General features: G+C 36.9%; 1 protein-coding gene across 6 annotated transcripts in view; it reads left to right on the top strand.

Annotated features, from left to right (window-relative positions):
• Positions 1 to 279: 279 nt before the first annotated feature.
• LOC100735607 (A disintegrin and metallopeptidase domain 3-like) overlaps positions 280 to 20,848 on the top strand; it is a 117,354-nt gene continuing 96,785 nt past the window's right edge. For 5 of the 6 annotated variants that reach the window (XR_010044593.1, XR_010044594.1, XR_010044592.1 and 2 more), the window contains exons 1-4: positions 280 to 399; positions 660 to 730; positions 10,561 to 10,616; positions 20,637 to 20,712. Coding sequence is in view for 2 of the 6 variants with exons in the window: in XM_023561972.2 (XP_023417740.1) it covers positions 339 to 399; positions 660 to 730; positions 10,561 to 10,616; positions 20,637 to 20,712 (264 nt within the window). In the remaining 4 variants the exon portion in view is untranslated. Of the gene's footprint in view, positions 400 to 659; positions 785 to 10,560; positions 10,617 to 20,636; positions 20,713 to 20,848 lie in introns of all 6 variants that reach the window. The other variant, XR_010044595.1, reaches the window with a different exon arrangement.

Below are 20,848 nucleotides of genomic sequence, written 5' to 3'. Positions count from 1 at the left end.
TTAAACTACAGTAGTTCAACCATTGTCCTAGAAAGGTATAACATGAAATATCCCTTCCCGACGAATGTCTAAAGGAGAATATAGGCTTTATAAAACCCTTGTGTTAACCAGAACACCCTTTAAAAGTCAAACTTCTGTAAATTAAGCCCAGGTGCCCATTGGCACCATCTGCTGAGCCCTCCTGCTGCGACAGCTGAGCGGATCTGGCTCCGAGGAAGTTGGGAGAAGGAAGTGGGCGGGGCCTGCGCCGAGCCCCGCCCCGCGCCCCGTTCCAGCCCCGCCCCCGCGCTTCGGCCCTGCCGCGAGCTGGAGACCAACGACCAGGCCAACGCCGCGCCATGCTGTCTCTCCTGCTTCTCCTGTTGGGCCTGATTCGGCTGGCGGCTTTCTCCAGCCCGCGTAAGGAAGACGCTGAGCTTCAGAGACGCTGCCCCTGCCTACCGCGGCCTCGGGTGCTGCCTAAAGGCAGCTTCACGGCGTCCAAACCTAGACCGGGCCCCCCCACCGCCCGAACGCCCCGCTGATAGGGCGGAGACGGGGAGGGGGGGAGATGGCGGGCGGGCGGAGCCGCAGGGCCCTGGGCGGGGCTTGGCAGCACGGGGCGCGGGAACCGGGGTGCGGCTGCCCTTGGGGAGCTCACGGATGTTTCTGCCCTGCAGATTCTCAACTGTATATAACGGTGCCATACTGGGTGGAGAACGATGGGAATGGCCAGGCGCGGGGACCACAGGTAGAGGGTCAAGAATTTTGAGCAATTTCCTTTCTGCAGCAGTTTGTGACTCAAGTCAGTATAGATCCCTTATTTTGGGTTCTAATTTACTGTGTAAAAGAACCTTTTTTTTAAAGTAACATTAAGAGTTTGAAAGAAAAGGAGAAATATTATGTATGTATATATATATATATATACATATACATATATGTGTATGTAAATATATACAAGATAGAGAGCAACTTATCTCTACCAAAAAGAACAGTTATGTTTTAATTGTCTGATTGACCATTTTTTATGACTAAATCTTGTAATCTGAGCAACTACTTTCAAAATAACAATATACAGTATATTAACTAGTGTTAATTTCCTATTTTTTAAAATTCTATATCATTTTTGTCATTTTTTGTTTTTAAAATAAAAAATTGTCAAGTAATGTATGAATATTACGAACATGTTTTAAAACACAAACTCAAAAAAACTGCCTACAGTCCCCATCTTAGAAATAGCATAGAGTTTCCTGGACCGTTTATCTTGAAAATATTTACATCTTAATATGTGTTCTATGGGTCTATAAGGTCATACTAACAACTTATAACATTTAAAAATAACAATATATAAAGGTTATGCTTACATTTGCATATATATACCATACATCTTTTGTGAAACTAATGATATTTCAATCAAATTAGTAAATCATGTGCACTGTAAAGTTAAATTAGACTATTCAAAGTGATGTGAGGAACTTAAATATCAGCCTGTTTTTAAAGATAGCAAATGTGAATGAGATTAATATTTAGTGATATGCAAACATATTTTAGTCATTATATAAGAAAGTTATTGGCTTTTTGATTTATTTAGAAACTTAAGATTTACTTTTGTAACTAATATTGAAGAAATTTAAGTTTTAAAAATAAAAATCAGCCATGAATGTACACCAAAACCAAACAGACAAGCCAGGTATAGTGGCACACTCCTGTAATCCCAGCACTTGGGAAGCTGAGGCAAGAGGATTGCTGCAAGTTTGAAAACAGCCTGGGCTACATAGTAAAGTTCAGTGGCAGCCTGAACTATACAGCAAGACCCGGTCTGAAAAACAAAACAAAAAAAACAGACATGCCTGGAAGCCCAATAATTTAACATTCCTTCCTTTATATAACCCATACTTGTTTAACTGATGGCCTTGCAATGTAACCTGAGATGTTTAAACTCCCTTGGCAACCCATGGAGCCACTCAACCCCCCAACCATAATGCGCCAAATCTGCTTCTGTACATCCCATTTGCTTTCCCCATAAATTCCCCAAATCCACGCCAAATGGGATCTGACTGGGAGAGATCCCAGTCAGGCTCACAAGTAACCTTCTGAACCTTCTTGGTGCCATTTCTTCCAGTGTTTTAATCTGTTTTCTATAACATGGCTTGGTTTCCTAACCAAGAGGATTGTGCTAACCAATGTAGTCCTGGCCGAGGCCTGGTAGCCAAATCAAGGACCTCTCCAAGCTCCTCGAGGATAAGGTACACAGTCCAGACCTTCTTTGAGTCCCCTCAGAGGTCCCAGACCAGAACCCTTTGCTCAGGTCTAACTGCCTTTGCTGGATCCAAAAGAAAGGGAAGGGACACAAGACAGGTCTACCCCAGAGCTCAGAGAAGTGTACCCAACTAACCATCTTTGATGTTACTATGAGCCAGTTAATTCCACTGATCACCTGAATTGGGACTACCATACCCCATCCTACTCAAACTGCAAGCAATGACTGACCTCTTTACATCCATCTTCCAGACCCACCAGCTGGCATGGCATGGCTGTCAGCAGCTCCTTCTGACTTTTAATACTGAACAACACCACTGCATTCTAGATAGGCCCCAAGTCTGCCTAAGATCAAAAGTCCCTGACACTGTGGTGACCCTGGTGCTTGGGTGCACACGGTCCTCCACCAAGTACATCCAAATTAGGACTACAGTGGGCAGATGGTCATGAGGCTTTAGATTAATACTGCACACCCTCCTCATGGAATTAAGGAGGCAAAAAGCCAATAAAAGTGTCCAAGGTAACGGAAGTTACTGCCAAGTTTTATGAGAGACTCTGACCCAGAAGTGCCTGAAAATCAATGGATGATCAATGCTGTCTTCATTGTATAATCGGCCTTCAACATTGGAAGGAAAATCCACAATGTGGATGGCTTTGCTGGCATGAACACCACCCAGTTACTTCAGATTACTCAAAAGGTTTTCATAAACCAAGAAAGAAGAAAAAAAGGAACAATGGTGTGAGGCAGATTACCCAACAGGAAGCCTTCCTTTTAGCTGCAGGAAAGCCTGTTCCTGAGGCTCATTGTAGCAACCGATAAAAGGGAGTCCCTCAAGCCTGACAGCCTAAAACTGGTAGCAGACCTTATGCCTGACAGCTGACCAGTGTGCTCACTGCAAGCAGTTTGGACACTTTTTTTTTGAGTTTTTAAAATTTGAACTGTTATTTTTATCATTCCTTTTGACAGGGTCTCTCTACGCAGTTCAGGCTGGCCTTGGGCTCACTTGGTAGCCCAGGTTGGTCTTGAACTTGCAAATGATTCTCCTGCCTCATCCTCCCAAGTGCTAGTATTACAGGAGTGTGCCACCAGAGCCAGTTTAGGTTTCTTTTTGTTTTGCACTTTTGGATCATTTGTTCAAAATTTAACTTGGTTTATATATTTGAAAAGCATGCTTCTATCTGGGTTGACAACTGATCAAAATAACATCAAAGTGGATTTTCTCAGAGGTCATCAGAAATTTGTTAAGATAGCCTTTTGTGCTTGGAGAAATATTGGTCAAGACCCCCTTTGGTAAATAAAGGAGCAGCTGACTGTGAAGTTATCACAGCCTTTTTTCATTAATAGGAAGTCCTGATGTGTTCCAATCTATGGGAAACACTCCAATAAATGTTATTAAAAATATATTATTGTGATATGTTTGTTTTGGTCATCATCATAAGTTTTCTGAGCAAGGTTTCTGATTTCATTTTCATATGTCTCTGGCAATTGATTATTATTAATTTCATATATTAAATTATTCATGCCTCCAGATAAACAGGTCTTCGAAAATGTAAAACTGGGATTATTTATGGTAATAGACTTTTCTTTCAGATTCAGACATCTGCCGTTTACAAAAATTTATGAGCTATGTATCCCATTAAAGGTCAATAAGTTAGGTAAAAGTTTATATACTAGATAAAGGTGACTGATTACAAAGGCTGTTTTATGTCAATATGAAAATTCAGGAGTGTTATGAAAATTTCATCATGATTGTCATGCTGCAATGTTATGTATGGTTTTTAATTTCTAATTTTCTTTGTAAAATGTGTAACCACTCGTTAACACTTTACAAGGATGTAAATACTAGAATACCCATGGTTGCTAGAAAATAATGGCTTAAAATATTATTTTAAGTTCTAGCGTGCATAATATTCATATTGATGGTAATACTAAGCTTACTGCCTCTATTAAAATGCAATGTCATTAATCTTCTGGATATTCAATAGCTGACCTTTAGAGATGAAAAACTAGAAAGGTAGATGGGCTAGCAGGAGAGCCCCAGCCCTCCAAGGTGAATGAGGACTTAGGATGTAAGAAAACCTTTGCTGTGACAGCCTATAACTCAGTGAGTCCTCGGTCTTCTTCTGATCAAGGAGATTGCAGGACCCCAGAGGAAAGTGCTCAACTGTGTATAGTGTGCCTAAGCAGAGTCACTAAGAGAAAAAAAATCTCCCAAGCTTTCATAGAAGGCGACTTGGCCAAGCAGTGGCCATGACTCATGCAGGTGACTGACAGTGACAAGAGTACTAAGAGGTGCTGTACGGGTTCCAAGTTAATTCCTGAGGAGGCCTAACTGACCTTGATGGAGAGTAAAAGGTTAGTTAATGCAGGTATTACTTGAATTCAACCTGCCATTCTGAGCAGGGCTGAGCTGTGCCCTCGCAAGGAAGCTGTCCACACTATAGCACCCCCTACAATGTTGGGGGCTGGGGCAACCCCTGCTAGAAGTTTTCTTGTATAGCTCAGTCTGCCACATCAACTTTGAATACACACTGAGTGGCCCAGTGATATCTTTATCTATATTTTGGACAGATAGTAAAGGGATTTGTTGAAGTGATAGATAGTGGTACCCTATAGGTGCAACAAAGCAATTTTGGGCAAAATGTCCCTCACTCCTACACCAAAACAAGTGCCCATGTTCTTTCCCTTTCCTCCGGCTGTGGATGAATAACCTGAGTGATAATTGCCACACTTTACATATGAGGGCCAATGTCTACACAAATGTGAATCATCTCAGACAGCATGCTCTGTTTTTTATGGGCTCATAAAGCCTCTCTATACCATTTATTTGCATTTTCAAAGGCCAGTTGTGCAGCAGTTAACTTGATAGCCTCCGTGTCACTTATAATCCTCTGGCTAGCCTGCAATGAGTGTGCCACAAAGTCTTGAAATAGTTCATCAGCATCCTGATGAATGAAAGTCAAATCAAGGGATGTGTCACCCTTTGAAGGAAGTTCCCTCCAAGCCCTGTGGCAGCTATTTTAATTTGTTCATATACTTTCAGTTCCAAAGTAAGTTGATTATTTGTGACAGCAAAGGCCTCTTTTCCAGTTAACATGTCATTTGTAATGGCCATGCTATGTGTGGTTTTGCAAGCAGGCTGATCCATTCACAATTCAAAAAAATTTATTTTCCAAAATAATCCTCTGCACTTACACATATTTTAACTGTTCCCTTCCAATCATTTGGTGCCATCATTTGTTGTTCTAGGAGTGCCATTAAACCCAAGGTAAAAGGAGATTTAGGGCCATAGGTAGCAGTAGCTTGTTTCAATTCTTTTAAGATCTTAAGGGGTACAGCTTCATGAATACATTATAATTTGTCCTGGCATATTAGGGACTTGAAGTAACAGGGTAGGTATGTGGAAAACCCTCCATGGACTCCTTTGCCCATTTGGCTTCTTTTACAGCCAGTTTCTCAAGAGAGAGAATGAGACTCCCTGAGAGTTGGAAGTTCCAACCTGTGATACACCAAAATTTCTGAAAAGGCAGGAATTTCTGCTTGTGTCTTAGATAATGTTATTGGCATTGTGAAATTGGATTTGCAGTGAAACATTCCTCTAATGACAAGGGGTCCTTTTGGTCCCCAAGCTCCTCCTTTATGTAATTGAGTAAAGCAAAAGGTCTTAAACTCTATCAAGGAGGCTACTATCTTTTTTTCCCACTTGAAACTTGATTTTAAAATAGTGCTCCAAGCCAAATACTTTGTGGTCATCTCAATAAACTTTGACCATTAAGGCACTCTAATCCAAATGCACAAGAAGAAAGTGAATACAGGAATCAAGATGACAACATGAGAACCCATTTTACTCCATTTTTATACCTCATATGGGCACAGTATGCATGCTATTGGTACTGATATTGAAGGGCTCAGTACTGAGTATCGATACAGCTCTCTCCCTTTTGTGCACACACTAGAGGTGTCCTCATGTGCTAAATGATGAATTTCCTCATACCTTGGGTCCTTGCCCAGGCGCCATTGTCCCACAACCCATGGAGCTCTTGAACTTCGTGGGGTGAGAACCATGAAGGGTAGCAAGAGAGTGAAGACATGAAGACAAGACACAAAAAGCTAGGATTAGGTGGAGCCCTCTCTTCAAATGGGAGGAAAAGGAATTGCCCAACCACTGCAGCACATTTATTTATACATTTAGCAAGTTGATGTAAATTTCAGCCCCTCTGCCTAGAAACTTGTTTGCCCAGCTTGGCTAGACACCTTGCATTCTCAGAGATGGAACAGCTTGATTATGTGGTTCACCTCAGGCTCTCTGTATTCTCAGGATTTGCCTTGCATTAGCCTCCAACATGTGGTCAATCTCCAGTTTCAGCCACTCACCACAGTTAACCATGATAATAACTTCTGACGGCACATACATGCCATCATGAAGAGTAACAATCATGACTTAATGATAGACTTTTCAGTTCACTGGGGACATACAACAATTTTAAAATTATAAGACATAAAATGCCCTCAGCATATATAAAATGAAAACTAACATTACAGAAATTGTCAATCCAGTTCCCTAGCACATAAGCAGTGTTTATTCAAATATTGGTTAAGGGCCAAGGATTTAGCTCAGTGGCATAAGAGCCTGCCTTGCAAGCTTGCAACCATCAGTTCGATCCCTGGTCCCCCCCCCCACCCAAAAAAAAAGCTGATTGACATCAATAATAGAAAATATTCATAAAAGTTGAGCAATTTATTCAAGGGACTTTGATTAAAATATGATTGTATTTAAGTGACTGAACTGTTTCCCCCAGTTCTGATATTTGTTGGGATGACTAGACCCTACAGAGTGTCACAGTAATGGTTCATACACTATGTCAACTTGAGAAGTTTAGAAGTTTAACTAAGTGTCTCAGCAGGACGCCAGGGTCCTCCCTTTGTAAACATCCTTATCCTGGGCAAGAGGATGACCCAGAGATAGTAGGAGAGCTGCACACCCCTTGTAGGGGTAGCCTGCTCACAATATAAAGAAAGGATGCTTGCCCCCCCCACACACCTTTTTTTGCTCTTGCTGCTTTTGCTGTCATCTACCTCTTGGACTGTTCCTCATCCGCCATACTGTCCTATCTTGGAGCCAGCTGATTATGGACTCAAACTTCCACAAACTGTGAGCTAAATAAATCTTCCTTCCTTAATTTTGGGTGTCATATTGTGTCCCAGCAATGAGAGAAAAGTGACCAGCACAGAATTTGGTACCAGAGAAGTGGGGTCATTGCTGTGATTATATCTGAAGATGTGGTTCAAGGCCTTTTGTGAATGGCTTATGGGAAAAGTTAGAAAGGTTGAGAGATGTGGCCTGGAAGAGTAGAGTTGAAATGCCTTACGCAATTCTGTATGGGAGATTGTGGTTAGAACTCTGAATGACAGAAAGCCAGTAAAGACCAGGCTCAGGAGATTTTGGTTGAGAAGGACTGCACTGGTTGCTAGAGTCCAGACAATGTGTGTTATGGCTTGACAGAAATTTTGTCTGCATTTTTCTTGTGTCCAGAAGCTTTTTCTGCGACTAAGGGTGGCAGACTAATTAATCTGGAAGAGGAAATTTCAAGGCAATTGAACGTTAAGACGGTGACATGGCTGTTGTTGGAGGCTTTTAGCCATACGTATGTTGAGAATCAAGAGCAAAGAGCCAGCAAAATGACTTAAAATGTGAGTTTGGCCAGGAAGGAAGCTCTTGTAAAGCTTTGGACTGCAAAGTTGATGAGATCTCAATTGCTGATAAGGAATAGGAGAATACAAAAGATGGCTGGAGGAAATCACAAGAAGCAGCAAGTCTTCATCCTTTACAGATTCAAAACTACAAAAGTGAAAGACTGCTTTGAGGAAAAAACTGCAGAATACCATGTTCCAAAATAGTGGCAGCACAGAAAACTTGTTCCTCAGGCTTGGATTCAGAGTGCCCAGTGATCCAGACACTTGACTCCTACAGAGAAGAGAGAAAAGCCTGGCTACTGCTCCAGCAGTAACAGACCCTGGCATCATCTGTGTGTTTCTGACTTTAGGTGCATGCAGAATGCAAGAGTTGTGTGGTTAAAAAGGCTCCCACCTTGGTTTCAGAAGGCCTGGGAGGCCAATCAGTGTACCCCTGAGAGGGCAGTGTGTGAAGGTCTGAGCATGAAGCCAAACGTGCAGTGGAGACCCCAGAAGTTTGGAAAAGCCAGAAATGTGGATCATCTAAGGGAAGTTGCAAGGGGGAGCAACGTGGGCCCAAGAGAGAAACCCTGATACCTTCAACCACTGGAGGCCTTCCAGACGCTTTGGAGCTCATAATATGCCACAGATTGCTAAAGATTGCACGTGGAACTGCAGAACATAATGTTCGCCCATCTGGATTTTGGATCTACTTTGGTCCCAATTCATTGTATTCCCATTTCCTGCATCTAGAATAAAAGTGTTTATCTTGTGCCATTAAATATTGGAAATGTTTAACTTCGTTTTCACTTGTAGAAGAGTTGTAGCTAAGAGTTTGCCTTACATCTTGGAGGAGACTTTGGACTTGGACTTTTCAGCAGTACTGAAACTATTAGAACTTTGGCAACTTCTGCAGATAGACTAAAGGCCTTTTGCATAAAGGGTTGTACATGAGTCTCTGGGGGTCCCAAGGCATAATGTTATAGATGTAATTTAATAAAATATTGATAGACTTAAGACTGGTTCTTAAGAATTTATAAAGCTGTGTTATAATGGTCAAGTTGTGAAATGTTAAGAATAAACATGTCTTTGTATGTGGAAACCAGATTAAAGAGATGTGTCTGGTTGCCAAGTTGAAAGGGGTGGATTGTAATGGTTGATATATCATGTCAATTTGAGAAGTTTAGAAGTTTAATGAAATAACTCAGCAGGGGGCTAGGATCTTCATTTTGTAAATATCCTCATCCTATGCTTCCACCTTTTTTTTTATCGGTACCAGGGCTCGAACTCACTACTGCATGCTTGCAAGGCAAGCACTTATGCCACTGAGCTAAATCCCCAGCCCTATCCTCATCCTATGCAAGAAGAGGGCACTGACATGATGTGAGTGCTATACTCACCCTATGAGGGGATAACCTGCTTACAATATAAGAGAGGGAAAGATGCTTTCTCTCTCACTGTTTTGTTATTGCTACTTTTGCTATCTTATGCTACTTTTTTGTTTGTTTTATGGTACTCGAGATCAACCTTGTGCTTGCCAGGCAGGCACTTATGCTGCTGAACTAAATCCCTGATCCCTTCTGCTTCTTTGAATTGTTGCACCTGTGCCATGCCACCCTGTCTTGGAGTCAATTGATTATGGAATGAAACTTCCACAAACTGTGAGCTAAATAAACTATTTTTTCCTTAATTTTGGGTGTTGAGCATTTTGTCCCAGCAAGAAGGGAAAAGTAACCAAGACAATCGATCATGAGGTTATTTATCATGGAAAATACAGTGTAGCAACAGATAGAGAATGTACTCAAGCATCAGGACTGCTAGAAACATTTTTGATGAACTCCCTATAAACTCAATCTGCATGTCACTACATGTTGAGTCGCTGGCTTATCCTAGCAACAAAATCTATGAGGAATAACTTGACTTTGAGAATTCAGTAAACAAACAAAAAAAGACTTCCAGTGATTATCAGGCCAGCCCTGTCAGCATAGCAAGACAGACACTAACTAAAAGAGCTAACTTTGCCCAGGAGATTTTTGAACATTTAGTGATTCAGGGAGATCTTGTCTTGGAAATAAAACATAAAAATAAAACATAAAACATAAACATGTCTTGGGACATTGTCTTGGAAATAAAACATAAAAATGGGCTGGGGATGTACTTCAATGTGAGGGCCCTGCATTTCATCACTGGTAGTACTTTAAAAAAAAGAACAAGAGATAAAGACTGTTAGATATTAGCACTTCTTTGGCTAGGTGTTAAGTCCTTTAATCTTAAAAGGAAAAACCATGTCTTATTATTTGACTTTCACCACATTTGTACTGTAAACTATAAAGTAGAAAATAAGATAAAATTTACATTTTGACAGTGACCACTAAATATTTTTAAATATAATCCTCATCTTAAAATGAAATCTCATGCGTAATAAAGATGAATGATTTATACTCAATTTTTAGACTCTGATTTAAGTTTAATTATAATTATTTTATACATTCAAGATTGAGAAAATCTAGAATAATATATGGATATAATTTCAACGTGTAAGATACATGTTTTTATGTGAACAAGTACATACTTTTTTTAAAGTTACAACTTTTTAATTTTTAGAAGTTGGAATTTCTAATGATTACTTTCTGAAACCTTTACTCCAGATGACTTATATCATCGATATTGATCAGAAAAGCTATACTCTACACCTTAAAAAACAGTAAGTAGTCATTCTTTTTATACAGTTGCTTTTATGGTGTGACATTTTTATAATCACTAACATTTCAAGGATTTTTTTCAGGGTTGCAAGCGTGGCACGTGTGTGTCTCTGTGTGTGTGTGTGTGTGTGTGTGTGTGTGTGTGTGTGTGTGTACATTTTCAGCATGTAGTGATTATATTTCTCCTGGGAAGTTTTTACCTGTACATGGCACATTTCAATTCTTTTTTCATCTCCTTTCCCTCTTTTATCTCTCTACTTTCTCCATCTCTTGGTATTTTCTCCCTTTGCAAGAATTCTGTATCTCTTTATTTATACTTTGGATTTCTCTATGCTAAGTTGAGCTTACACCAGAGCATAGATATTATATTTATTTCAAATGTTATTTCTTCCTTGTGATTCACCATACATTAAACATGAAGTTCTTCATCTTTAGATTTTATAAATGAATATTTGAGACAAATTCTCTTCAAGAGTAAGTACTAATGCATATTTGATAAATGGAATTGACTGTATAACCCTAAAACATAATCACCAGTGACGAACTATAGAAGTAATTTTATCCACATTTAATTTTGATCATCTGTACTTATCATGATTTTACATATTTATATGCCCTAAGAATTTAACTTAATTTTGCAAAACCATTTTCCTCACTTTGCTACAGTATATACTTTTAATCTATTAATTTTCTCCCATTTTCACCCTATAAGGAAATCCATGTTATCTTTTATACCTTTTGACATACTTTAAGATTTCCTTTACATAAAACATGGAAATTCGTGAAAACTACTTTATTCTTCACAAACAGGTGGTGTGTTAAGCTAGCAGTTCTTATTTAGTAATTTATAGTGCTTTTCCTCCATGTAATTTTAACTCATTTGTTTGGTAGATACAATTCCATAGTATATAAAATTCTTAGATAATTAAGTTATTAAAAGGGTTGAAATAATAAATTTCTGAAATAAACATCTACACACATTTTCTTATAGGTACATAAGTCTACAGAGTTTTTGTTTTACAAACTTTCTGGATCAAAGTATAAACTGAGTTAATCTGAACAACCTCAAAAGCACATTACTTTCTGAAGCAATAATAGCAATTTAGATCCCCAAAAGCATGCATAATGTGCTGAAATTTTTTTTCATCTTCATTTCAATTTCTGTGTGTCTGAGTTTAGAGTTTTGGATTTTCCTATGTGAGGCTGCTTATTCAGAGTTTATACTTTATTACAGTTTTTCAGTTGAACGGCTAACAATGCAAAAAAATCTGAGAATAATAACATTTAGATTCCTCCAATGATTGCTGTAGGTATAAGCATTTTGTTTACATATTTAAAACAAAGAATGTATGTGGCAGATAATAGTGAAATCTCATTATTCGAATTTCCAGACTAATTCACTTCTCTTATGCTCATTGCCAATCATAATTACAGTGCTTCATAAAGTCTGTTTTATTCTCATTCATCTGTTAATATTGAGGTCTATAAAACTCATAATGCTTTGAGTCTTACTTTAAATGGTATATCAGTCAGTGTTTACTAGAGAAATAGATATAATGCAAAATGTACAAATACCTAAGAATTTATAAGTTTGGCTTAGAGTGCTGCGCACAGAGTCAGATGTGGAAGAGTGCAGAGGGTCTTTTTGCACTGGAGACTGAAGGATCTAGTCGAAGATCTGGACACTCACTGCAGTGTCCCAGGCAAGTCCTTAGAAGGAGGCTGATGGGTCTTCAGTGGAAGAGGAAAGAGTCTACACCTGAAAGGTAGAAGATCGCACCGGAAGCTGAAGAGTCTGTACAGGCAGCCAGTAGGTGACATCCAAAGTGAAGGCAAAGCCTGGACAGAAGCAAATCTGTCATTCTTTGTTTACTGTTTATAGCATCTATGGGGCAATTCACTCTAGGGTGGGTCTTCCACGTCCGTGGGTATGGAATTGTTTAGCCAACTTAGTTGAGTTTGAGCTTCTCTTACTCAACTTGACACAATCAAACAGCCATTGCAAATGAAATAAATGGTACAATTTTGCATATTCTGTTACACAGCTTATTTATCTTGGGTCACAAAAGTATGTATCATCTTGTTCATGCAGCTTTGAAGTTTTTGTCTTGAAGAAATGGAGTGTGTTCAGTTTTGCCATTTAACTCAGATTTTGTTTTTTCTTCTGAGTTTTTATGTTTATTTGTTAGATTTGGGTTCTTTACTTTCAATCTCTGTTTTATTTTTTCTTTTGTTTTTTCTACCTCTATCAATTTCCAGGAGTTTACTTGCTCTGTGGATTAAATCTTTCTTTTCTGTATGTTGCAAATGTGATGCTCTATTAATTTGTCTTCTGATTTTGTTATTGCTATAAAAATAAAATTTTATAAATGAACTTTACTCATTTTATAAATTCCAAGATTTCTCTCTTAATATCTTTTACATCTTGAATTGATATCAAAATAATCTATGATGTATTTGTTTTTCACTGAACATATCTAACATTTCTTTAGGTTTCATTACTTGATATTTGCATTGCATTTTCCAAGACATACGAGTGCTGTTTCATGGTTTGTCAATGCCTCATTTTTCATTTTAATATAATTCATTTGGTGATCCAGCTATTGTATAATTACAATAAATTCATATTTCTTTCAATATATTTAATGTCTTGCTTTCAGAATCCATGCATAAATCTGACTGTGTCTTTTATTGTCATAGTAGAATAGCATTTTGGTAATAGAATTTATGTGTCATATTCTTTTGTATACAGTTTTGTAATCTGATGTATTCTATATTAAATGAGTTTTCTGGTATATGTTATGGTGTGTAAACGTGTGTGTATGCTAGCATCATTGTATATCCTTAATCCTCCCAGATTATCTTAACTCCTTATTTCAAAAAGTAAAGATTTTCTTTATCAAATTATTTATTTTTATTCTTCTTTCCAATTTTCCAGTTCTATGAGAAGTGTATTTTCACCCTAGTGTCTGCTTTCTTATTACATTTTTGTCTGTAACTAGTTCCAAATATTTTCATGTACATTTAATCAATATTTGTACTCCATGTTTGCTTTTCTACCATTTCAGTTCTTAATAAACAAATTATCCTGGTCATATGTATTGAATAACTTAGTTATAACTACCATATCATTCAGTTTTGAGAATTTTTTAATATGAATTGACTTCTTTGAGCTGTTAATTTTTATTGAAGATCCATGCTGCTTTATTTTAAAGATTTGATTTGTTCCTTTCTTTTCCTTATAAGAGATACTGCTTTGAATAACCATTTGCATTTTTATTATTTCTCTAAGCTAGACTCTTCTTTCATGTAGAGGAAAAAATTGTGCTTTTGAATATCGAGGTGAATAAACTTGCAAACTAAGATGTTGTAGTTTTAATTACACTTGTCCCAACAGCTGTTAGATTTTTTTCTTTTCTAATTTATTAAAAAATAAAACTATATTTCAGTATCAAATAATAGTTATACTATAATGTATATCATTATCTTCAGAGTAGTTTCTCTAGTTTATATCTATAGAAGATATAAACCAAAAAGTCTTACAAAAAAGGAACTAACATAATATTGCAAATCTTTATTTTCAAAGAACTAAGATATGGATGATTTGGATCGTTTCCAAGATTTAGTTATTGCAAATTGTGCCGCTACAAATGTGAATATGCATCTATTCCTGTCATATGATAACTTTAAGACTTTTGGGAGATACCGATAAGGAGAATAGCTGGGTCAAAATGAATTTCTATTTTTAGATATTTGAGGAACCTCCATACTGACTTCCACAGTGGTTGCACTAGTCTACATTCACATCAACAATATAGAAGAGTTTCTTTTTCTCCAGGATCTCACCATCATTTGTTCCTATTAGATATTTTTCTGGTGGCATCCATTCTTTCTAGGATAAGATGGAATCTCAGTGTAGTTTTAATTTGCATTTTTCTGATGACCAGAGATGATAAATTTTTTATATATATTTATTGGTCATTTGTATCTCTTCTGAGAAATGTCTTCATTTCAGATGCCCATTTTTATATTGGGTTTTTTAAATTTCTTACATATTTCTTGATGTTAGACCTCTGTCATGAACTAGGTAGCAAAACTTTTCATCCCATTGTGTAGCTTAGCTCTTCTCTATCTTAGTTGTTTCATTTGCTGTGCATAAGTTTTTTAAATTAGTTATGATCCTATTTCTCAGAAAGTCCTTGCCTTTGATGATGGCTGTATGGGCCTGGGGTTGTTTCTGCTTCTTTTTTCTGTTTACTGATCCACATGTGTGTTTTATGCGATGCTGTTGAATCACTGTAACTTTTTATGTAACTCCAAGTCTGGAATTATGATACTATCTGCTTTGCTCTTGCTACTCAGGATTGCTTTAACTCTTTGCAGTAGCTTCTGATTTCATATAAACATTAGAGTTGTTTTCTCTAGCTCTGTGAGAAATGACATTGATATTTTGATTGAGATTGCATTAAATCTGTATATCAGTTTTGGGATTCTTTCCGGGGTAAGATGATTATGTTGGTTCTGCCTAATCAGAAACAGGATATTTTTCTATTTTCTAATGTCCTCCTCACTTGTCTTTTTTCAATCTGATGTAATGTTCATTTTAGACGTCTTCCATGTCTTTAGTTAGGTTATTACCCAAGTACTTAATCTTTTTGATGCTACTGTGAATGCTATTTTTTTCCTAATTTCTTTTTCTGTGAGTTCCTTATTTTAGTGTATAGGAATGTTATGGGTTTTTGTGTGTTTATTTTGTATCTTGATACACTGCTGAATTTGGTTATCAGTTCTACAAGTCTCTTTGGTAGTTTTTTTTAGTCTTCTCAGTAAAGGGTCACATCATCTGCAAATAATGACATTTTTACTTCATCTTTTTCTATATATATCCCTTTTATTTCTCTTTCATGATTGCTCTGGCCAATGTTTCAAGGACTATGCTGAACAAGTGTGGTGATAATGACATCTTTGTCTTTTTCCTGATTTTAGATGGAAGGCTTTCAGCTTTTCTCCATTTGATATAATGTTGGCAGTTAATTGGTCATAAATGGCTTACATCATGCTGTGATAAGGCCCTTCTATGCTTATTTTCTTCAGGATTTTTATCATAAATGGATGTTGCAGTCTGTCAAAGGCCTTTTCTGCGTCTACTGAGATGATCATGTGGTTTTTGTCCTTGCTTCTTTTTATGTGATGAATTATACTTACTGATTTGCATGTGTTGAATCATTCTTGCATTTCTAGGATCATAGTGTGTGATTATTTGTCACATTCTACTTGCCAGTATCTTAACAATCTTTGCATGTATATTGATTAAAGAAATTAGCCTATAGTTATCTTTTTTGGTTAGATCTTCATATGGTTGGGGATCAGGATAATAATAGCCTCCAGGAATCGTTTTGAAAGTACCCCTTCCTGAATTGATTTCATTGAAAAATTTGAGGAATATTGGTGTTAGATCTTCCCAGAAGTTCTCGTAGAATTTGACTGTGAATCAAACAAGTTCTGGGCTTTTCTTAGTTGGTAGTTTTTATCATTATTACTGTTTCAATTTTATTGTCCATTATTGGATGTCCAAGATTTTTAAGTGCTTATGGTTTAGTTTTGGTAATTCATATGCATCTGGAATCACTTCATTTCTTCTGAGTTTTCGATTTGTTTGACATATATGTTTGTGAAATAATTACTAATAATTTTTTGGATTTCAGAAGTGTCTTTTCACCTTTTTATTTCTAATTGTATTTATTCTTTCCTTTGGTAAGATTGGCTCAGAATTTGTATATTTTATTTATTATTTCAAAGAACCAACTTGTCAATTCTCCTATCCTTTGTATTTATTTTAATCTTCATTTTATTAATTTCTGTTCCAATCTTTATAATTTTGTTCCTTGTATAAGCTCTACGGTTGAATTTTTCTGGTGTTGCTAAGACCTTGAAATGCATCACTGAATCATTTATTTGGGACTAGTCTATTTTTCTGACTTAGACATTCAGCTGTATAAAATTCCCTCCTAGGATTGCTGTAATTATTTCCCTTAAGTTCTGGTACTATCGCTTAATTGTAGAAACTGTTATTTTTTTCCTCAATTTTCTCTCTGACCCATTCATGATTCAAGAATGTATTATTTTTAATTTCCATGTTTGCATAGTTTCTGTGCTTTCTTTCACTATTGACTTTTAGTTTCATTGCTCTGTGATTGATAATCTGCACAGTAAAATTTCAATTCTTTTGTCTTCTGTTAGCCCTGATGCTAATTTGTGGGTCTATTTTGAAGAAAGGCCCATGTACAGCCAATAGTAATGTTTATTCTGTTTTTGGGTGGAGCACTGTGTATATATCTTTTAGGTCCGTTTGTTTGTAGGTTTGGTGCAACTCTATTTCTTTGTTGATTTTTCTGTGTGATTGATCTATTTGTAATCGTAGAGCATTGAGATCCCCCTCTATAATTATATCAATGTTTATCTGATCTTTTATGTTCATTAGAGTTTGTTTTATAAAGTCAAATGCACCATGGTTTGGAGCATGTGTGTTTGTAATTGTTATCTCTTCCTGTTGAATAGTTCTGTTATTCAATATGTGACATCCTTCTTTGTCTCTTTTAATCAGCTTTGGCTTGAAATCTACTCTGAAAACAGGATAGCTACTTCTAGTTCTTGTTATGCATAATATTGATTTTTAAATTTTTAATCTACAGATTTTTCTGTAAAATATGTCCTTTGTATATGGCACACTGATAGATTTTTATTTCTCAATCCATTCTCTGACTCGTGAGTTGAGTCCACTTACATTAATAGTTATACTTGATAGGTATTGACTTGTTCCTGTCATTGTACTAATTTACTGTTGATACTTTGTTTTCTTTCCTTTCTACTTAATTACTTTCTCTACTTATGTACTCTTTTATTGGATCTTTTGGCATTGTTAGGTTTATTGTTTTCTTCTAGGATGTCCTTGAGACATTTTTAGAGTGTTGGTTTGGTGATCATGAATTTTCTTAGGTTTTCTTTATCATGGAACTGTCTTATTTCACCATCCATTCTGAAGGGTAATTTTTTAGTATATATCAGTCTGGGTTGGAATCTGTGTTCTTTAATAGTTTGAAATACTTCAATCCTTGCTCTCTTTGCCTTTAAAGTATGTGTTGAGAAATCTGTTTTACTCTGATATGGTTTTCTTTTATTGTTTCTAGCAGCCTTTAAGATTAGATTCTGGTGTTATATTTCTGGTATTTTAATTAGTATGTAAGCATGGAGTGTTTTTTGTTTGGTTGGTTGGGGTTGTGTGTGTGTGTGTGTGTGTGTGTGTGTGTGTGTGAGAGAGAGAGAGAGAGAGAGAGAGACCATGATTATTGAAGTTTCTATATGCTTCACTTATCTGTATATTAAATTCTTTTTCCACTGGAAACTTTTGTGCTATTACTTGTATAAACATGTTTTTATATGTCCTTTGTGCTATATTCTGGTTTTTCTCTGATTCCAATTACTCATGTTAGACTTCTTTAAGTCATCTAGGAACTGTTGCCTCTATTTTTCTTGTTCCCTTTTTGTCTTTCAGGTGTCTCACGCTGATTGATCATGGAGCACAGCCTTGGCCTCCATGTTTCATACCATATCTTTGTGTTGGTCACTTCTGCTACCCATACTTTCATTTATATTTTTAATCTCCTTCATTTCTATTCTAAACGTTCTTATGGACTCCTACTCTTTTCTGTTCTGGGCCCTCATGTTTTACAGCCCTTTTTTTAGCTGGCAGCAGTGCCAACGTTCAAACATACCACCAGATTAAATTCCTTCTTCTCCAGGGCCACCCCGCTCACAGTCACTCCCACTGAATTTGGCCTATCACAACAGATGACAGGCCCCAGGATCATTCTGGTCTGAGTCCAGGGATCCCAGAAAATCCCTACTTAGCTCTCACTCTCTCCAAGCCTATGTCCCAAGGCTGTTTCTCACCTACTTTCTGTAGAAGCGTTCACTTTAGTCCTGGATCAAAACTATCCCTCTGAGTGTTGGTCTTGTCTTCAATCTGATCAATCCATTGGTTGTCAGTTCTGTTGCCCTATGGCAGACAGCCCAGGGACTAGGGTGGGGCAGTCAATTCCCAAGTCCTCCAGGCTCAGACTCAGGTTCCAGGGAGGGCTATAGCATTGGCCTGGGGCTGTCAGATTTTAATAATTCCTTGTTTTGGAAGTTATTTCTGCTTTTGTATTTCTGCCACCCCATTTATGTGCATGCTCTTATAAACATGTAACTTTGCTCTTGGATGAAAATTCACTATCCAGTTATTTGTGCCCAGATTAATAATTTTTTCTTGAATACTATATCTATTAATTTTCCTTGAATGAACTGATAAAATCAGTTTTTCTTTTAAAAGCTTTCCAGGGTGTTTTTTTCTCTTTTTCTAACTTTTAATTTTAAATCCCCAAGTTATAGTTATTTATGTTAATAACATATTGGAATTGCACACAGGAAAATGTGTAAGGAATGAGAAATAGTGGAGCTCATGTGAAGAGTGAAGCAGTGGTGAAGGAAAGTGAGTGCTCTGCGATTCTAATCTTGCTTTGAAAATGCCTCTTGATGGTTAGAGTCTTCAGAAAACCAGTCTCCTGGTAATACTGCTGGCAGATTTTTTCTTAATAATCATTTTCTTTCCTGAAGGGTCATAATTTATTAAACCTGTCAATAAAAATGTTTTAGGGCTTATTTTCCAAAACAAAGTACTGTTTAGAGGAATAAACTAAACTTCTTAGGTATACTGCATTGCTGTTTAAAAAATAATTCAGGACAAGGCCTGTGAATGGAAATGGAGTGCCAGGTCACATTCTGCTTTAAGAGGTAACAAATAAAGATAAGTTTTATAAAAAAAATGTTTTGGGGTGTGAAATCTAAGCAAAACTCTATATGCTTCTAATCAAAGTCATTAACACCAGAGGTATTAACATCTATTGTGCATTTCTATAGATTACTTTTGCCTCTGCTCTCAGAAATGTGTGTGACACAAAGAAGCTATGCCTTTTCCTTAGTCCACATGGAACCACAATGGAGCTGCATGTTCCAGAAACATTTGCAGGATAGTTGCTTAAGGTGCTAAGTGTGTACATGTTGCTTTTAGCAGCATCACAATGAAGACCAGGGTAAAATAATAATTTCTCTCTGTCTCCCTCCTTCCTTCTCTCGCTCCTTTTTCCTGCCTCCCTCCCTCCCTCCCTCCTTTTTTCCTTCTTTCCCTGTTAAAAATAACCACCAAAACTCTCGGACCTTATAACAGTGTTATTTGCTCTATCATCTATTTGTTACTAGCAAATATTAATGTAGTTTTGATGCTATTGGATGCATTGATAGTTATATCTAAACCTATGGTAGAAATCTAGCGACACTGACTAATCTGTGACAATGCGCATGTATGTATAAGTTAGTTGATTATTTTAAATTCATTCCATTTGGCATGGTGCTTTTTGGTTATACTTGGTAATATTTTTATATACACTTATATGTCATCATAAACGAAGCAAGGTAATAGAGAACTTGGTCTTTAGTTTTTAGATCTTGAGTCTATAAAATTAAAAATAGGTGTACATAACGCAAGACTATTGGCTATACACAAGGATTAATATGAGACACCTGTAGGAAAATGGATGCACCTAAGATAATGTTAGGTGAAATAAATCATTCACACAAGCTTAACGAGGTGTCACGTATCAAATGCCGACAATGAAGGTAAACATCTACGTCATAACAATGAGCTAAAAATAATAACAATAAACACAAGAATGAACGTGGAAAAAGGGATTTAGAGCAGGAGAGCAGAAAGTGTGGAGGAAGGGAAAGGGGTTTTAAAACAAGAGTCAGGCTGTATTATATACCTGCAGCTATTCCCTAAAACGAATGTAAATTTCATGTATTGCAAATGTGTACTGATACAAGAAAATGTTAAAATTTGGAAGCAAATTTTGCTTAATTTCATTATTGCAGTAGTTTTTATTTTAAAAAATTGTAATGAACTGTTATTGTTTTTACTGAATTAGGCCAGACTTAGACCAAGACTTCCAGGCGTATTCCTACAAGTCAGGAAAACTGCATGCTCACTCTTCCCTTCTGAAGGTAAGGGTTGACCTCTCCACTGCAGATTAACGTACTTTATGGGGATTAGGCACTAGAGTTGGAAAGAAGAAGAATGCTTGTCTTCTCCACAAAGTTTTGGGGAAAACTGATCACAAATCCAAGAATAATATACTAA

The sequence above is a fragment of the Cavia porcellus genome, unplaced genomic scaffold, assembly GCF_034190915.1.
Source record: "Cavia porcellus strain 051 isolate PalLab524CR breed Dunkin Hartley unplaced genomic scaffold, mCavPor4.1 scaffold_29, whole genome shotgun sequence".
NCBI classification, from domain to species: domain Eukaryota; kingdom Metazoa; phylum Chordata; class Mammalia; order Rodentia; family Caviidae; genus Cavia; species Cavia porcellus.
The sequence above is the reverse complement of the archived record's forward strand: the minus strand, read 5'-3'. Positions and strand labels throughout refer to the sequence as shown.